At 37.4% G+C, this 17,787-nt stretch overlaps 1 protein-coding gene across 1 annotated transcript in view; it reads right to left on the minus strand.

Annotated features, from left to right (window-relative positions):
• Window positions 1-1,174: 1,174 nt before the first annotated feature.
• The window catches only part of ADAM23 (ADAM metallopeptidase domain 23), a gene marked incomplete at both ends in the record, with an annotated part of 67,918 nt that continues 51,305 nt past the window's right edge, over window positions 1,175-17,787 (minus strand). Inside the window, 5 exons of the mRNA XM_082284755.1 lie at window positions 1,175-1,288; window positions 5,202-5,256; window positions 8,096-8,186; window positions 15,472-15,583; window positions 17,377-17,545. Coding sequence (XP_082140881.1) covers window positions 1,175-1,288; window positions 5,202-5,256; window positions 8,096-8,186; window positions 15,472-15,583; window positions 17,377-17,545 — 541 coding nt within the window. The remainder of the gene's footprint in view (window positions 1,289-5,201; window positions 5,257-8,095; window positions 8,187-15,471; window positions 15,584-17,376; window positions 17,546-17,787) is intronic.

Here is a 17,787-nt window from a genome sequence, read left to right on the forward strand (position 1 = left end):
TGAGTGGATGGGCAGAAGGCAAGAGAAGAATAACTCATTCCAAGCTTTAACATTTTTTCAGTATTTTAAGGCTTATTAAAGTTTTTATTTTACAGGATCTAGGCAGGAAAAAAAGTAGCTATTCTTCAAAGAAAAAAAGAGAGCTTGGCACTTCTGTGATTAGTTTGAGTGTGTGTTCTTATACTATATCATGGAAAATTCTACGTAACAGCCAAAAAAAGTAATTCAGACTTATAGTCAATACATAGATATGCATTTATACATTTTAATTGTTTTTGGTTTCAAGCATACAAACTTTAGATCACATCTGTTTGGTGTCAGAACTCCCTGCATCTGCATGCTGTTATCTGCCTTTTTTGAGCAAGCCCAGAACATCTGCTGTACAACATGCTACAGAAAAAAAGGGGAGGGGAAAAAAACCCAAAACCAAACCCAACATCAAAAATAGATTTACATAAAGAATAGAACCTTTTTATATGGAAATTCTTTTCTTTCATATATATATTTATATATAATCTGTGAAAATGATACATCAAAATCTTATTTCCATATTTACACTTTTTCCATGTTGGAAGAATTCCATCTGTCATTCACTAGCTTCCATACCCAACAGGCTCCTGTCCAAGGTGGACAGTGAGCTCATGGAGCAGGGAACCCTCAAGTCCAGCAGCAGAATGTGCCGCGTGGCTGGAAAAGCTATTGAAGCCTGGCACTGGCTTCCCAGTGGTTTGTATTTATTGGGCTGCAGATTCTGCTTGGGGTCAGCTTGCTAACTTGGTTGTTTGTAAGTGAGCCATGCAGGTTACCCTTTCAAAATTAGCTCCTCATGCCACTGGAGTTTGATAAGAAAAATGAAGTCATGCGAACTCAAGTGAAGTTAGAGTGCCAGCAGGCTGGGAAAGAATCTTTTGCGATTCCATTATTTTGGAACAGTTCTCTTATTGCAGTTGGTCTGTGTGTGTCCTTCTTAGTTTGAGAAAAGGAAAAAAACACCTGATTTTTGAAGCAGTTTGCTTGTACCACTTGTCAGTTAATGTTAACAAGAGAAAGGTGAATAGAGGAAGTATTTCCAACTTATCTCCAAAAAGGACAGTGTTCTACCAACTCAAATCCCAACTTTATGTTTATAGTTACTGTTCTCGTGTTCTTCTGTACTGATTTAGTTCCTGTGTAGCTACAGCAAAGACATCATACCCAAAATCCAGTAGTGCAAGAAGCAGCTTTTTGAATGGTGTTTCTTCAGATAGGGCCTTGTTGAGTTGGATCGAACCTTCGTTTTTTGACATTTCTTCCAGGTTGCATCAAAAGGAGGCAGAAAGAGAAAAATGCAAGACATTAGTTAGATATAACAGGAACAAAGCTATTGCTAAGGTCATAGTAAAGTAAAAGGCTCACACTGACACAGTTTAACCAATAGCTTTTTCAAGGGGTAACTATTTAAGAATTTGGTTGCATGCTTTCTATAGCATGGTATCAAGTACTGGTTTCCTTATGCAGTTTAAAGATCATGCTGGCATACAGAAATCAATTATTTCTGTAGTACTTCAAGTGGTGCTCTAAATTTATAGAACCTTTCAGCTCCCAGTAACACATGTGTGCACTAGGCCAAGAATGCACACATTCACCTAAAGAGAATGAGTCATAAGTGCCAGGAATGGCAACACTCAGCCCACAGAGGCTCGAGTTCTCAGAGCAAGTGCCCAGCCCTGGCTACACCAGAATTTAGTTTATGTAATCCAGTGTGACAAAAGTGTGTGTGCCTTTGTGAGCTCTTACCACACTATTGACCATAAGTGCTGTGAATCTTAGTAAGGTGCAAAAGACAGCTGAGACATTGCATTCGAAGGAGACTGGACAGCTTTGTAAATTGTGTGACTAGAACTGAATGTTAACAGTGGCAGCAAGCTGGTGACATCCAATCTCCTGCGATGTTGATGTCCTATGTCAAACAGCAAGACATTAGGAAGCAACAACAAAAGTTGGGTGCAACCTCCCCAGTATCTGGCTTTATGTGGGGCATCAAGCAAGGGGCTCATGCATTTAGTTTTACCATTGGGCATACACACCACTACCACCACCGGACCAACATGCAAAAAATACAGAACGGAATTCATATATTCCCTAAAGCTACAGACCAACCCCTGGATTTTCAACCTTCTGCAGCCCTGCTAACCTCTACCATGGCTACAATATTTATAAATATTCTATACATAAGGTTTAACTGGTTGTTTGAGACTAAGGCAAAGGCAACTTCTTTTTGAGAGGACTTCCAGAGGCTGGTAATTCTTGGGCATCCTTGATTTTGGATTTTCCCTTGGATGCTTGTGATTGGATTTGTGTGAGATGAATGCTTAAGAATTGCTAGTTTCTGAAAGAAGATTACTCTATTCATCTTTCAGTCTTTTCCCCTCCAGGATTATTGTACTAATGCTCCTTTGGAGTGAGGCTGACATGACCTCAGTATCTCAATTCCTCTTCCTCTGAAGTACAGGTAAATTTGAGATGAGGAAATTAATTTTTCAGGCCAACTTGCAAAACTCCCTGATAGGAAGTATGAATATACAGAACTTGGTTAAATGTGAGTTAAAGGCTGCTGTGCATCTGTTTGTCCTGCCAACAGTTTCAGTGGGAAAAGGATGTGTCTGCTTCTCTTCCCGCCACCTCCTCCTTTTAAATACTGTCTAGCATCCTTGAATTCAAGCACTGCTGATAAACAACTGATTATCAGCCCTTTTAAATCAACAATGCAGATGAAAAATCCAGGTGACATAACTTGTCCTTCTACTATATAGGAAGTACCATATTCCAGTTTGCTTGAAGAGGACAAGTCCTTAAAACAGACTGAATTCCATTGTTACCTGAGCTTATTTTAATTAAAGAAATGGACTTTATAAAGTCTTAGAACATGGTACAGAGGACAGATGCTATGCTAGCTTCCCAGTACAATCTAACGACACTCTTTTGACTTTTATCTTATCTGTTCTTTTCTAACCTGATCTCCACTCGTATAGTGTTCCAGTACAAACCTCATCGTGCATTCTGTGATCTGTACGAGCCATATATTTATTCATTTCCTAATTTTATTCAGCAGAAATACAGCCTTTGAGGAACAAGATACTGACCAAACCACTGCCTTTCTTCACTTAGGATATTCTGCTAACAATGTTTTATGAGAGAGAGAAACATGTGAAGAACTAAAATAAGAGCCTGAAATACGGAACATGAGGTACAGTGTCAATAAGGAAACAGTACACACATGCAAGGCTTTAACAAGAGCTGCCACTTCTCTCTGCTGCCATGTAGCACTTCAGAGGTGGGCAGGGAGGTGTTACCCTGCAGGAATTGAAATTCTGTTCTGATTCCCTGACCTGCTTTAACATCTTCATCCTGAATTGCCAACCATTATAATACTAAAATGAAGACAATTAGTAGTCTAACTTAAATTGGCAAATAGAACAAGTCTCCCTCTTCCCCAAGAAAATTCCAATAAAGGAGAGCAGGTGACTAGCAGGTTCTGGATATTTCCACCATTTATAGCTATGAGTTATAGCAGTACAAGGTTCCTTCTGCTATGCTTCAGTTAAATGGTAAGGGGGTAGAAGTGTCCTCTATGAAAGGACACACAGGAGAATGGTGCTGCTTCCTAGTCATTTGTTGGTTTATGTGGAAGATCTTAGAACATCAACTTCTTTGCATTTAAAGTTTTAATGCCTCTTTAAATAATGAGGGTCAGCCTTTCTGTCTGTAATCCAACCAGAAAAAGGAACAAGTATAGGTGATTTTTAATCAAAAAAGCACTCCATGCTACAGCACATCACTGCCTAACATGGTCATATTTACAAACAAAAAATATTTCAGAAAATAAAAACTGGTTTCAAAAAGGGCTGGAGGTATTCAAGAAATACCTTGCTGCAATCTGCTGCATTCTTTTTGTGCCACTAACTAGGAATGTGGTCATAGAGTACATTACTTGCAAATGTGTGCCCCTGTCTGTGATCATGTAAGTACAAAGCTTTATTGACGTATTTACAGATTTTATGCAAACCCAGTTTTTAACCACTTCAACTAGCTAATGTTTTCATAGGCATTCCTAAAGCATGGTTCAAATGCTGAAGAAGAGCTTAAATAAATAAAATTTTGCTACAAAACTGATTAAAATTAACAAAATGAGGGACTAAAATAAGCAACTTAAATAACACACTGACCTCCCATTTATTCCAGTAGTTTTGGAAAAAAGTGAGAAAATACCTCATGTTTGATTCTAGCTGCTGTTTGTGCAGTGATGACTGGATTTTGGTCCACAATTCATGCTTGATGGAAATGCTGCAAAGGGACCAAAACCTCCTTCCTCATGAAATTGCCACCAGCATTCCACTGCCTTATGGTTTGGAAACCTTTAGGGTCTAAAGTTAACTGCACAGACCAGTTCAACCTCAGCATCTGTTACAGCTGGGTAAGTCTTTGGTTCCTCCATTAATCTTCTATTAAAGAAACAGAAAACTCTTCAGCTCCTTAGCTAAGAACAATTACTGGAAATAGAATTGTGCCTACAATCAGTTCTTTATCTGCCACTTTTGTATTCTGCTATTACAAGCAGCAGCTTTTCATGTGCATTTCCACATCACCTTTACTAGCATTACCTCTTAGCAGTGTTTTATTACCAAAATTGCTGTTAAAGTCAGTAACAAAAGCATTAACTGACTTATATTACTGCACTAGCTTAGCAGAAGTGAGTGACTATGCTAGGAAAAAAGTGTAGGCCCCTGAGATACTCTAATGGTAAAAATATCCTTCCTTATTAATAAGCACTGTATACTGAAACCTTGCACAGACTTGCTGCACCAAAATGAAGTTCTTACTGCTGTCTAAACACCAACAGCTTCAAAAGTACTATGTGAAGCTTAACTGAGTGAAATCTACATCTTAACAAGGTTTCTACTCACAGCCTTTAAGCCACCTGAAATGTCTAATGAGATTCTATATCCTGTAAAATTGCCAGTTAGCTTTTTTCTTTCCTATTCTGTATCCACATTAACTTGATTAAAAATTAACCTTGGATTCACTCTTGAAACTGGAAGTTGTTTGTTGAGCTGTTTTTACTTTGTTTCTCTGAACTTGCATCAAGCCTTCTTTTACACTTCCCCTCCAACCCCCACCCCCCACCTCAGTTCATGAACAAAGTTTGCTTAGTTGCAGCTTACGTTTGATATGGACTTGACACCACAGTACCGTATGTTCATATGAACATCTGATAACCTGTGAAACAGAAATCACATCTCCCAGTTTGTAAAGCATTAGCTACCTTCTCTCATAGTTGCAGAGACTAAATATATCACTTGCTTAAAAAAAGGAAAAGTTAAAGTCCCTTTATTATCCTCATCTGTCCCTCCAGATCTATCTGAAGCCAAGTATTAGGGGGTCTACATGTGCTAGCCCTCTTTGTCTTCAAGCTGAAAAGCCTCTTCTGTTCCCCTCTGGCCCCCAGAAGAAACATGCACTTCAAGCTGTGAGCTAGGCCAGGCCAGTGTATTTGAGGTTCTGCTACAGAATAAACAGTTGTATCGTGCTCTTGTGAGATAAGAGCTTCAGGAGGCATTTCCAATGCAGATCCTCTATAGGGAGAACGAGCTTCTCCCTTTGGGCAAACAAATGACACCAAGGTGCAAAGCTGACCACTTGCAAGAGCAGTTTGAGAGGTGTGAAACGTGAAGAAGAAATAATCAATTACATCCTGTATTGTTTTAGACAGGGAGGAATTGTCCTACTGCTCTCTGTGCAAGTTCTTGAGCTGTGTCTGCTGGAAGCAGGGGCTGCAGTGCTCATAGCAAAGGGCAAAGGTGGCCAGAGCACAAGACAGCTTGAAAAGACTCAGAGGAAGAACTGACTACTTATTTTATATTTTCATTACATGTATTTTGTTTTCAGCAAACTACCTTGTGCAATACAAACCTATCATCTAGGGATACACACACTGTTTCTGCAAAGTCTATGAATTGCTAATAATGGACCTATGTCTCTTACAGTAGAAAACTCATCCAAAAGGGGTAAGCTGACTTTTTTTTTCCCCCAACAGAATCTAGCTTGGTTAATTCCCATGGGCACTCACAATATCACTGTTTCTAATATTACTGTTTTAAATGTGTGTGCATTGTTGGTCTTAATAAACCAAAAATGTTAATAGAAATGTTAATGCAAGCCTTGCAGAAAATTTAGTTGTATTCATTTAAAAAACTAATTGCAGTGAAGTGCAGAGGGAAAAACCCCTCAGTTCTGCAACTAACGGGAATTATGGACTGTTGAAACACTAGTATTTACTTGGGGTTTTTTGTGAATAAAAATTATTTTACTATTTATAAATATGGAAACGGTACAATGAAAAAGATATAGGACTATATTAAAGCTACCTTGTTTAGAGCTGCCCTGTGATAACTTCTAAATACTGTAGGCTGACCTAGGGGTATTTATTACACAAATAAGTGGACTAAATTTATTTACCTAAGAAGTTCTAAAAGAAAACAAAACAAACCAATAACGCAACAAAAAAACCAGCAGTGGAAGGTAGGTCTGTCCTCAGGAGCTGAAAAATCTTATGAAGATCCTACACCCATGCTTAGAGATGGATGATTGGGTACATTTTGTATTTAATATTTTCTTACTAAAGCAAATGAGGAGCAGTGACTCCTACAGCTGCTGCATGCAGTGCTGCAGCTCTTGCCAGCATTAAGTGGAAGAACAGGGACTGTTACTTCCCTCAGAACAAGCACTTAGAGAAAAATGAATGTGGCAGATGGTGGGTTTTTCTGAGAACAGTGACAGGCACCGCAACAGGGACTAATTGCCTTGTCCGGGAGAAAGGGCAAAGCCTCATTTGCTGCTTTCAGCAGGACTGAAAGAGATTTTGAAATATTTTGCTTCTATATGCATATTTAATATTAAGGGCTGCTGAAACTTTGAAAATATAAGAGTATAAACCAGAAATAAAACATTTTCAGATGACCTTTGAAAGTAAATTACAAGATAAATATGACTTTATCACTAGATTCTACTTTGATAGGTGTCTTAATCAATTAGGGAATAATTTTTTTCTTCTCAACTCTGACATGAAATATGAGTAGAGGCCATAGAAAATTTTCTTTGAATTATTATTGTTACTACTACTTATATATGCATTTTCCTTGGAGAATTATGGCTTATTGTTGTATCATGGCTTAACCTTGATTCATGTTATTGAAAAGAAACAACAACTTGAAATACCATGAGAAATCATTTGTACTTAATTACTTTCATGATCTGTAAGGTTATAAATGCTGATTCTAACGGGTGATCCTTTTTACCAAATACAGACCATGCATGGGGGCAGACTGGACACTACAAAAAGGGTAAGAATTAAGTACCTGTGTACAAGCCTCTGTTTGCTTTAACAGTCCCAGGCGGAATGACTAATCTGTTAATCCTCATAGTTACAAAACACATCAAACTAGAATTGGGAGACAAATACTTTCATCTTTCAGGAAACAGCTCAAGATTTCAAAATGTTCTCTCTAAACCTGATTTTTTTTTTTTTTTTTCAGATTGTGTATCAATAAAAGAAATAATCAGTTAAAAGTTAGGTCTGCTATTCCCAAGTTGTCAACACACTTGTTCCTGAAAACTACTCTGCTCCTTCCACCACTGACCATTTACACGACATCTCTCATTGTCAAAAAGTTGAGCAGTTTGAAAGTACTACTACATTCAAAATAAGACAGGTATCTTTTGGGGGCTTTTTAACCAATGTAATCATCTTCTGAGAACAATGCTACTGACTGGAAGAGGTGAAAAAAGACCTTGTTCCTTAAGCATTAGGTGAATTAATGAAAATTAAATTAATTCTTTTATTGTTATTCAACTTTGCACCCTGATAACATTTGCTATTTTCAAATCCATTCCCTCCGCTTGTTTAGTGCATGTGTAATTTCTTTTCTTGTTTAAAGCAGTTTGTTAGAGTTTGAGGGGTTAACTTGGAACTCTTGTAGCAGGAACTCAAAATTTAGTGATGTAAGCAAGAAATAGAAATGCCAGAGCCACCGAAGAGAAGACATGCGGCATTGCTTACTTAAAGCCCCATCCTGTCCCCCCAAGGACAATAGCTGCTACCAGGATGGCACCAGCGATGGAGCCTATTATAAGATTGGTGGCACTAGGACCTGTGATAAAGGATTAGGGTAAGACAGACATAAAAACCAATGACTTTATTCACATTATGTGAAGCATCTGAAGGGTAGTCAGACAATTCAGGGCATATAGACAGCACACAAGGTGATGTCTCTAGACAGTCTCAACAAGCCCAACTTAACTTACTTTAACAACAGGAATGAACAAAGCTGTTGGTCTCTGCATTGTGCTATGCTGACTTCTACCATAGATAAAAACCTAGTATTAGACAGTGAATTCCATTGTAACTTACTCCATTATCTGCTGCATGAACAGTCAGCTGAGGACACTAAGGTATTTGTGAATAATTCCTTAACTGAGAGGGGAAAAGTATGAATGCTGTATGTTCTGAGACTATAGAAAATGAGAAAGAAAGAAAAAATCAAAAAGCCCTTTTTTCATGGAGCTCCTGAAAGGTGGAGGTATTTTAATTTGAGCTGAGAGCATCTAGCACCACTTACTAATCAGAGTCCAGACTCCCTACAGTTACATCAATGCTAAATTTACAACTGTTTGACAAAAGCAAATAATTATATAATAGGGAATAAAAGTTGAAATAAAAGTTTATTTCCACTAAGCTTTCCAAACATCAAAGCATCTCTTCATCACCCTCAAGAAGCTACTAAACAACAAAGTGGGAAAGGGTGGAGCAGAAAAAAAGAGCAACAAAAAGAAGCAGCACAAAATATGTTTGTGTAATTTTCTGAAGAGGGCAAGAGAACAACTCAATCAGATATTAATAATTGACCCTTAAGTGCTCTGTTTACACAGGACAGAGGGAAACTGATAATAGGCTTGAGTAACATTTGCTCTGTACAGAACTTACTCTTGCAGTCTTTGATGTAAAATATTGCATCTGACCTCAAGGCAAGATGAAAGCAACTCAACAGTTCTTCTGCAGCATATCACACACTTTTTGTTTAAACATTTACATATTCAGGAATAGCCTTCAAAACCAGTTCTTGCCTCCTATCCCACTCTCCCCAAACCAACACTTCTACACAGCAATTGAAATTTTCCTAATTAATTGTTCTGAAACTGAATTTGGAAAACTGTCACACAGCTAACATAAGGAAGAAAGAGGAGCAGCCAGAGAGCAGCAAAGAGCAAGCAAGGGCAGCTGCAACAACTGGAAGTTTTAAGCTGTTAGGTCGGTATCACAAAACCTCCTGCCCAGCCCCACACACTACAACAAAATTTACTGCAGCCATATGACTTTATTGCATCCACTACGTGTTCCTCACATCAGTGCTTCTGGAGATTCTGATTAGCTAAAAGAAAACCAAGTTTTTAAAATTGCTTCCTGCAGTTCCTACACAAAGAGTATTCAGGAATACGAATAAAACACTTGGACTGAAAAAAAATATAGTGAGCTTTACAGATGAACAGTGCACAAATTTGACAACAAAAATCAAAAGATAATTTTGCACAGTTTGGAAGAATGTATCCTATCTGGACTTACCTTTAAGTCACACCTGACTCAAATTAACAGGTGTGAGCTTGGTGGAGGGTAAGTGCCATCCCACAGACATTGTGGTTCCAATTAAGGCTTGCTTGCAACAGCAGCCTAATGAATCTAATGAACTACTATATCTGACTGAGATCTACAGCTTACTCTGGATTTCATCAAATGATCTCACAGAACAAAAGACTGAAAGCACAGCAAGTAATTTATCTGTAATAAATTTCAGAAGCCTTGAAAAATTCTAAAGCCAATTTCTTTCTAGCCATAGAATGCCATCTTCCCACAAAGGAGGTACAATGATTAATTGATAGTAACATAGTCATAAATTAGATAAAGATATGCCAAGTTACCACTTTTTACATTCCTCCTCTCACTATGTTCCCTGGTTGTTAAGTGCCTGGAGATGTGTATCCATTTCATAGTGCACATCTAATCACCAAACAGCAGGTTATTATTTCAATAAAGAAAATCAGTATTGGTTTTATTTACTATAAATATTAAATGATTCAATCAGTTTAAACAGAAGAAGATCATATACAAAACAATTAGGTTCAGTTAATAGAAAAGTATAAATATCAAAACCCCAAGCTGGTAGAATAGGTAATATGACTAAACAGCAACCACTTAATTTATGAGACTGGAGTACTCCAACAGTTGAATTCCAGTTTCAAAATACAGAGATCTAAGAGGATCACTGATAAGTCATTTTAAGACAAACTGTGCACATAAAAGTACTTAAAATGAGATTACTTTTATATGTTATACCTTACTGTAAGGATCTATGCCTTATGTTTTATTAAGCCTGAAGGGCATCAGGAACAGAAAGGGAATTTGCATTCCCTGTGTGCTTTCTATAAACCAACAAAAAGTAGCAGTGGCTTGCCTGGAACGTATTTTTATATCTGAAGGAACCAGAGGACAGAGAAATATTGATGGAATGCAGGAAAATGAATGAATAGAAACAAAAAAGAATGAGTCAGGTACTGAGTGATAAAAGCAGAGGAGAGATGAAGAAAAGCTGGCATTGGTATAGAAGGATACAGGAGCAAGAACAAATGGTTGGGGACACCGGTCAGAGCTGAGTAGCTTGAGAGAGCAGGTAAGGGAAGAGACAAACAGAAAGGAACAAGGCAGAATGTAAGCAAAAGGCAAGTGGTCCTCAACTTGTAGGTAAATTTTCTGCTCCAGAAACCTCTGCCCCTTCTGCCCCCAGACCTCTACAACTTTCAGAGTCTTCAGTTTTTAGTGAACACTTATAAAAGCTACCAGTAAAACAAAGATCTAATCTTTCACAAGGAAATTACCTATTACCTTCTTCCTTCTATTTGTTTTCTAATAATTGTCCTCTGTGAACACAAAGGTCTCTACTCTCCTGAGAATCTTGGATCAGTTTTGTGTGTGGACAGGTTCCTAGGGCTGCAGACTCAGAAACACGAAGTGCTGCCTCACTGGACTAGAACTGTGTGTGAATGCCTTTGCACTCAGCCTGATTGGGAATGGCAGACTGTCCTGCTGGGAGTCCCCCTTCAGAGAGGTGCCACTGTCACATGGCAGATGTTATATATAGCACTAGAAACACAGAGAAGTTGGAAATCTCAGAGCAGCAAAATAGCCATTTCATCTGTAGTTTGCACAGTGAATGCAGAATGAAGACAGCTCTTATATGGGCCTTTTTATATGTATATATATATACACAAACACAAATTTATATAAATCATAGCCATTATTAAAATTGAGGTACTGGGATAACACTTAGGATTACCATTTCCTAGAACTATGAAAAGACAATAAAAATTGCTCATGCATATTCTTTATACATGAATACTATACTCCAGCACTTTGCTATCTTGAGGTACCAGAATCCTAGCAACAGAACCTTCAGAAGCTTTACTGGAAAACTACCTGTCTATATGACTATCATCAGCTTTCAGCTGCCTAGCTTGATCATTAGACTGAAAGCCCTGCATGTAATGAAACAGTCCACATTACTCAGTCTATTTTGCAAAATAATCACAAAATTCCATTTTTTCTCCTTTTCCTTTTTCTCTCTCGCTCTCTTTTTTTTTTTCCTTTTTTTTTTTTTTTTTTTTTTTTTTTAATTTGGTGTAATGGAAACATTTAGACATTTAATTTTATGGTGACAATGTAAAAGTTCACAACCTTATTGTTTTATGCCCCACATTATCCCAGACAGGAGAAGGTTCAACACTGCATGAGCAAACCACATGACACAGACACAGTCAAATCACATGACAAATACGGTCACCACAGGACAAAGCTAGGGGGCAACACAGAGAGGGCTCAGGTGCATACGGTTACCTCACACACTAAGGCACCAGACAGAGAACTCAAACTAAGAAAAATGCTTACTCTATTCCCCACCCTGTGCCTCCAAAAATCACCCCCAAGGCCAGAATGGTCCCTGCCACTGCACCTATTAGCCTGTTAGCGGCCATGCTCACTGTGTGGAGGGAAAAGGGAAGAATTTTTCAGGAAATCATCACATATATGTCTGAAATGAAAACATGAAATAATTCCTCAAAGGAATACTTTATGATATAATCCACTGTTGGATAAACAATTCAAATCTCCTCACAAACCTTGTTTACCAAATATTGTAACTTTTAAAATTCTGAAATGAACTCTATTTGGTTTTCTTTGAATGCTTCCAAGTATTTCAATGAGAAGTTTTCCTGTAAATTCCTCTCAGCTTGTGATTCTATTATTTACTGTAAAAGGGAACATCCTCAACCTACTGCTTATTTTAAAAAGCCAAAATGTAAATAAATCACCAGTAAGAAAACTTTCTTTTTGATCACCAGAAACTTACTGTATCCATGGTATAATTAAAAACTGTTTGGAAACAATTCCACCTCAGGAAAAAAAAAGAAAACCCCAACTTTTAAATTCCTTCTTTTACTAATTAGTAATATTTTTCTTTGTTACTGCATTTATCAATAGGACTCTCTGTTTATCTATATGACCTAAAAACAGGTAACACCTTTTAAAATCAAAAACCTACTCTAGAAACATGCTTCAGGTAACACCCTGGAAATTTTGATATGTTCAGATCGTCTCTCTTAAGACACCGAAGCCTTATTTTTAAAGGGAACTCCTTTGAGGGAAAAAAATCTGTACATCTCCTATGTTAGAGATTAAAAGTTTGATAGATTCATTGACTCACAATAGACCAAAGCAAGCAGCTGAATTCCCTGTCAAATGGGAACTTTTCTAAAGGACAAAGATTTTATAGACTTCATGCTGAATGAACTGTGTTTTAAAATATTTTGGTAATTTTTTTCCTGTTTCATAAATATACACACACAAACATACACACACACACACACTTGAGACATAAATTCTATATTAAAATAAACAAACACTACTCCACTAGTAAAATAAAAGGCCTAATTCTGCCAATTAAACTGCAATGAAGAATCTCATGTGTATGTGGAGTCCCACTGATTTTCAAAACTACTAACCCACACTAAAGTAATTCAAGTTTCTGCAGTAATCAAAAACTAACAGCAAGAACTCTTTGTCTTCCCCAAACTGCTAAAGGCTGTGCACATCTGCTAGTACAGGATACAGTAGGTTGCTGAGTTGGAGTATTCAAGAGTCATGTATTAATAGCAACGTAATTAAGGACCATGAATCTTTTTATCCTGAAGTAGAGAATGGAGCCAAAAAGCAATTGATGGATGATGGAAAAGTCTGAGAAGTGCAGTAGAATAGCAGACAATTGTCAATTATCACAACAATACATAAATAAATATACTTCCTAACTATATGTGTTCTAATTGTAGTAAGAAAGATGCTTGGATTTTTGGTGTGAAAAATCTTAAACCTATTAGATTAATTTTCACATCATGAGTGTTTCACTTCATTCAAAATTATGGCTAAGGAAAAACAAGTATTTTGGTTTCTGTCTTAGACTTGTAAACTGGCATACGACACAGGGAGTAATAAGGGATAAAAACTTAATGGAAGCTACTTTTGAGTATGTTGGGTCATTACAACAAAGAAAACTACTACTGTACTCTTCTGAAATCTTCTCACAAAGGAATTCCTCTACAAGCACACAGAAAGAGATCATAGTAGTTCTGTCAGTGTTCAGTCTCCTAAATTTATTTCTAGATGATTCAACATCAGTAAATTACTCTAACACCATAAGAAAAATAATCCATCTTTTGACACCAGGCCACCTCAAAAAAACCAAAAGTACAGTCTGCCTTTTTACATAGGGCTGCATTGAAAAATGCAGTCTAAACTTTGCCTGTACCTGCTGGCAGAAATCCATGCACATACTATCATTTAAGGCTTTTTCCCAGAATATTTCAACGTTGATGTATTAATGTTCAGAAAGGTATTTCCATTCTGAACTAGATGAGTTAATCTGATTTACAGTAATGTAATGACAATAAGTGTACCTTCTGTGTTACCCTTCCTACAGACCTTTTCACAGAGGAGGGAATCATTTCTTACCTACCAGCTTTGGAAATTAACAAAGTAAAATTCATGTGCTCTCAGTGTCACAGCTGTAAATCCTGCTCTCCTCATCCACACACACATAGAACAGAACAGCTCTGTAGTGTTGGTCTCCGTAATTTTTTTTAAGACTCTCTGAGCAGCATTCCACAGTCAGGAATCTTTTTAAGGGAACTGGACTGATGAGTAGCTTTGTAAGGCAGAGTACAAAGCAGGCAACTCTACACTGAACAGTGTTGGGACTGGGAGTCCAGGAATCACCTGTACAGATTCCCAAGTACAAATCTGGAGTGGTCTAGAGAGCCTCCTTCACAATAGTAACTTGTTTCAAAATGATCTCTTCAACAGTTCTTGACAAATGTCTGCTGGAACCATTCTGCTAAGGGGTAACAGAAAAAGGCACACAAGCCAGATGTAGAGCCATTCTAGAGGGACATACCAAAATCCTGTCTTTCCTTGAAACCTTGGATCTTTTAGAGTAATCAGTTAGAGTCTGAGTCCTCAGGACCACATTTTTAAACAACTCTTTTCTCCATCTGCCTTGTAAATAGGGCAGAAGAACCTGGAACTGGGAACTTTATCTGTAAATGTGTAACACTGGATGAATATAGTCTGATGCTGAATAGTGCCCTGATGACAGGAAAGACATAAAAAAACCCCCCTAGACAGCACAAGTCCAAAGATATCCAAAGACATTCTTTGGCAGAGAAGTCAGAGAGAAACTCAAATACTTTCCTTCCTCTTTGAAAAATCTTTTGGATTATTTCCTCAATAGCACCTGTCTATTTATATGTAGCTGAAATACATACTAAGTACATAAGAACAATGACTGTAAGAATAACAAGTTCTCAAAAATCGTAATTTCTTTTTTCTTTCATTGCAATATGATTTCAAGGAATCTGATTTTACCAGGGACATTCCACTTTTCCCTTTTTTATGCCACAGCTCTCTGAATTAGCTGGGAGCAACTAAGAAAATTGAAAATCTCTAGTAAAATATAAATATTCAATTATCATATAAATAATATGAGCTACACTAAGTCAGATTCCAATCACAAGGAAAATTATCATTAAAAAATAGAGAATAAGGGACAAAGGAAAAAACATTACCTGCCGAAATCTTCCCCAAATTTATTTTAGAAAAGTTTCATCAATTGTCAAAGTAGAAAAACCTACTTCCTGTACAGGAAGCAGAACTTTACTGTCTGGGTCTAAACACAGCTGTACAACAGCATTTGCTCTTTATATGCTATTTCTGCTACCATGTAGCAGCAGAAAACCATCATAAATACTTAAAGAACACCAAAACTGAAACAAAACACAAACCCTTGGGTCCTTCCTCCTTCTTGCCACCAGTATCCCTGACAGGATCATCAATGCTGCAGTCTGTCCCAGCCCAGGAGAAATTACAAATGCAAGTGGCTTCATTACTACAAACCTGGAAAGAAAGTAAGTGATAGCAGTTAGTTTTTAACTACTAGTAATTAACATGTCACACTGCGTTTATTTAACATGTAATTAGACATTTAATTCACGGTATAAAACTTACCTATTTATATATGGTAACAATAGCACTGAGTGTTTGGAATGACACAACACACCTGATAGCTTGCTTTAACCCTCTTAATACTCTCCCCTCCTAGGAGAAGCAGAGCCGGTTCTATCATCACTGACACTACACACCTGCACGGGCTGTGGAAAATAACAGCAATTTAGCTAGACTAGTTAGATCTTCACTAGTCTGGACTTTGAGCCTGGATGCCCAGAAGGGATACAAAGGCTGAAAAGGTTCAAGACATGGTTACACTTGCCAGCCTCTCATTTACAGCTTGCTCCCATGTAGAACAAAGCTGATAATTTTCATTAGTTTTGTCAGCATTTTTCCTAAGCAGCAATGAGGAATGCTTGTCTGGCTTCTAAAAGACAGGGAACAGTTCTTCCTAAGTGTACATTTACTTGAATGACCTCTTAAAAAGGACTCTGCACTCTAAATTTGCAATGTATTTATTAGATGCAGAAAAACCTGTCCAATGGACAAAACCTAAAACATTAAATCAATTGTAAGAGTTAATCACTATAAACTTTCCATATGAAAAAAAGAATATGGAATGGTGTTGCTGGAAGAGGTTACTGTGGAAAAAAAAGCATGACATGAGAAACAAAGAATGAGGTGTTGATTATAGGACTAGAAATCAAATAAATCATTAGACAAACAGCTAATAATGTCTTTTGGACACTGGAACATAGTGTGAAAAAAACCCCAGAAAACAACCTACCCACAAATGATTCTAAGTAGCACATAAGATTTTTTAATTCAACTTTTGTCATGCTCTGCTTTTAAGAAGCACTCACTGGAGAATCTTACCCAAAAAGTTGAAGATAAACAGATCTTATGGCAGGTTTGATCAATTAGGAATTGTAATAACTGAGAACAGGTGAGATAGTTCACTCACCCTTCATGTCCCTCTTGAAAAGTATCAAGATAATTTCTAGTCTCCTAGATACTTTACTTTCCAATTTAAAAATTTTCTTCTTTATTTTGACCCTAACCCTCTACTTTGAAACACTCAATTTCATATTCAAGTACAGACAACAAGAAGAAATAACCCCCTCCTTGTATAAAGTCTAGCCCTTTAGACAAGTATTTGTCTCACTGAATCCCACAGTGGAAAGGTTTTATTGGTATTTAAAACAGCGAATCTGTTCATCAAAACAGACCTAACAAATGATCTTATGGGTAGAATAACAGAACAATGTGCCTGAATGTAAAATTATACACTTTGGATCTGTTCAAGAATTGTTTGGAACCATTCAAGGACTCCCTCTCTGCTGAGGACCCACAGTTTGGAATTTTAATTATTTAAGCTGTGGGCTATAAATCTATGAACACAAGACCAACTTTATAAAGGTGTTAGTGTGCAGGAGAAATTTAACTGAAGATAGCAAGTAGCTTGAAATATGGATAGTACATTACAGAAGTCTTTACAATAAGTAATGTCAAAGGTCTTTCTTGCTAGTAACAAACTCAACACTTTGGATATAAATGCAGAACCAATTTGACAACTTTCCTTTCTGAATTTTTTTTTATGCATTACAAAATGGCAGTCTTCCCCTGAATGCAACATTTGTGGTTTCAGATCGAAAGGTCTTACGAAGACTTTCAGGTGTTAGGATCAGGCAGAGCAGAGAGAGCTGGGGAAGCTGAGCCGCTCACTTCCAGTACAGACTCACCCCATGACCAGAACAGACTTTTCCATTGGAACCAATGGGACAGCTGCTTATGTTCAAGGACTGAATTGGCAGGCACTTTTTGTCCAGACACATCATCTGAGGTCCACATGGAGCTCCATCCTCCACATAACCTAAATCTGTATCATCATCTAAAAGAACATGAGCACCACTAGGAGAAATAAGTTTTAAGATAGTATTAGTATTATGTCTGGAGTCTTTTGAAAATATTAAAAGCACGTAAGCGTAGACACTAAAAGCCCCACACCTTTCTTTCATTTAAGCAGTCAGACAGACTGAACAAAACTGTAGAGTTTTTCTGTCTGTCCATAGCAATGACAACGTGTTCCATTTGTCAAAATAAGAAGTAGTTTAGGTAAGGACTTAAATACTCAAGAAGGGCACCTTACTGTT

The sequence above is a fragment of the Coloeus monedula genome, assembly GCF_965178545.1.
Source record: "Coloeus monedula genome assembly, chromosome: 7".
NCBI classification, from domain to species: Eukaryota; Metazoa; Chordata; class Aves; order Passeriformes; family Corvidae; genus Coloeus; species Coloeus monedula.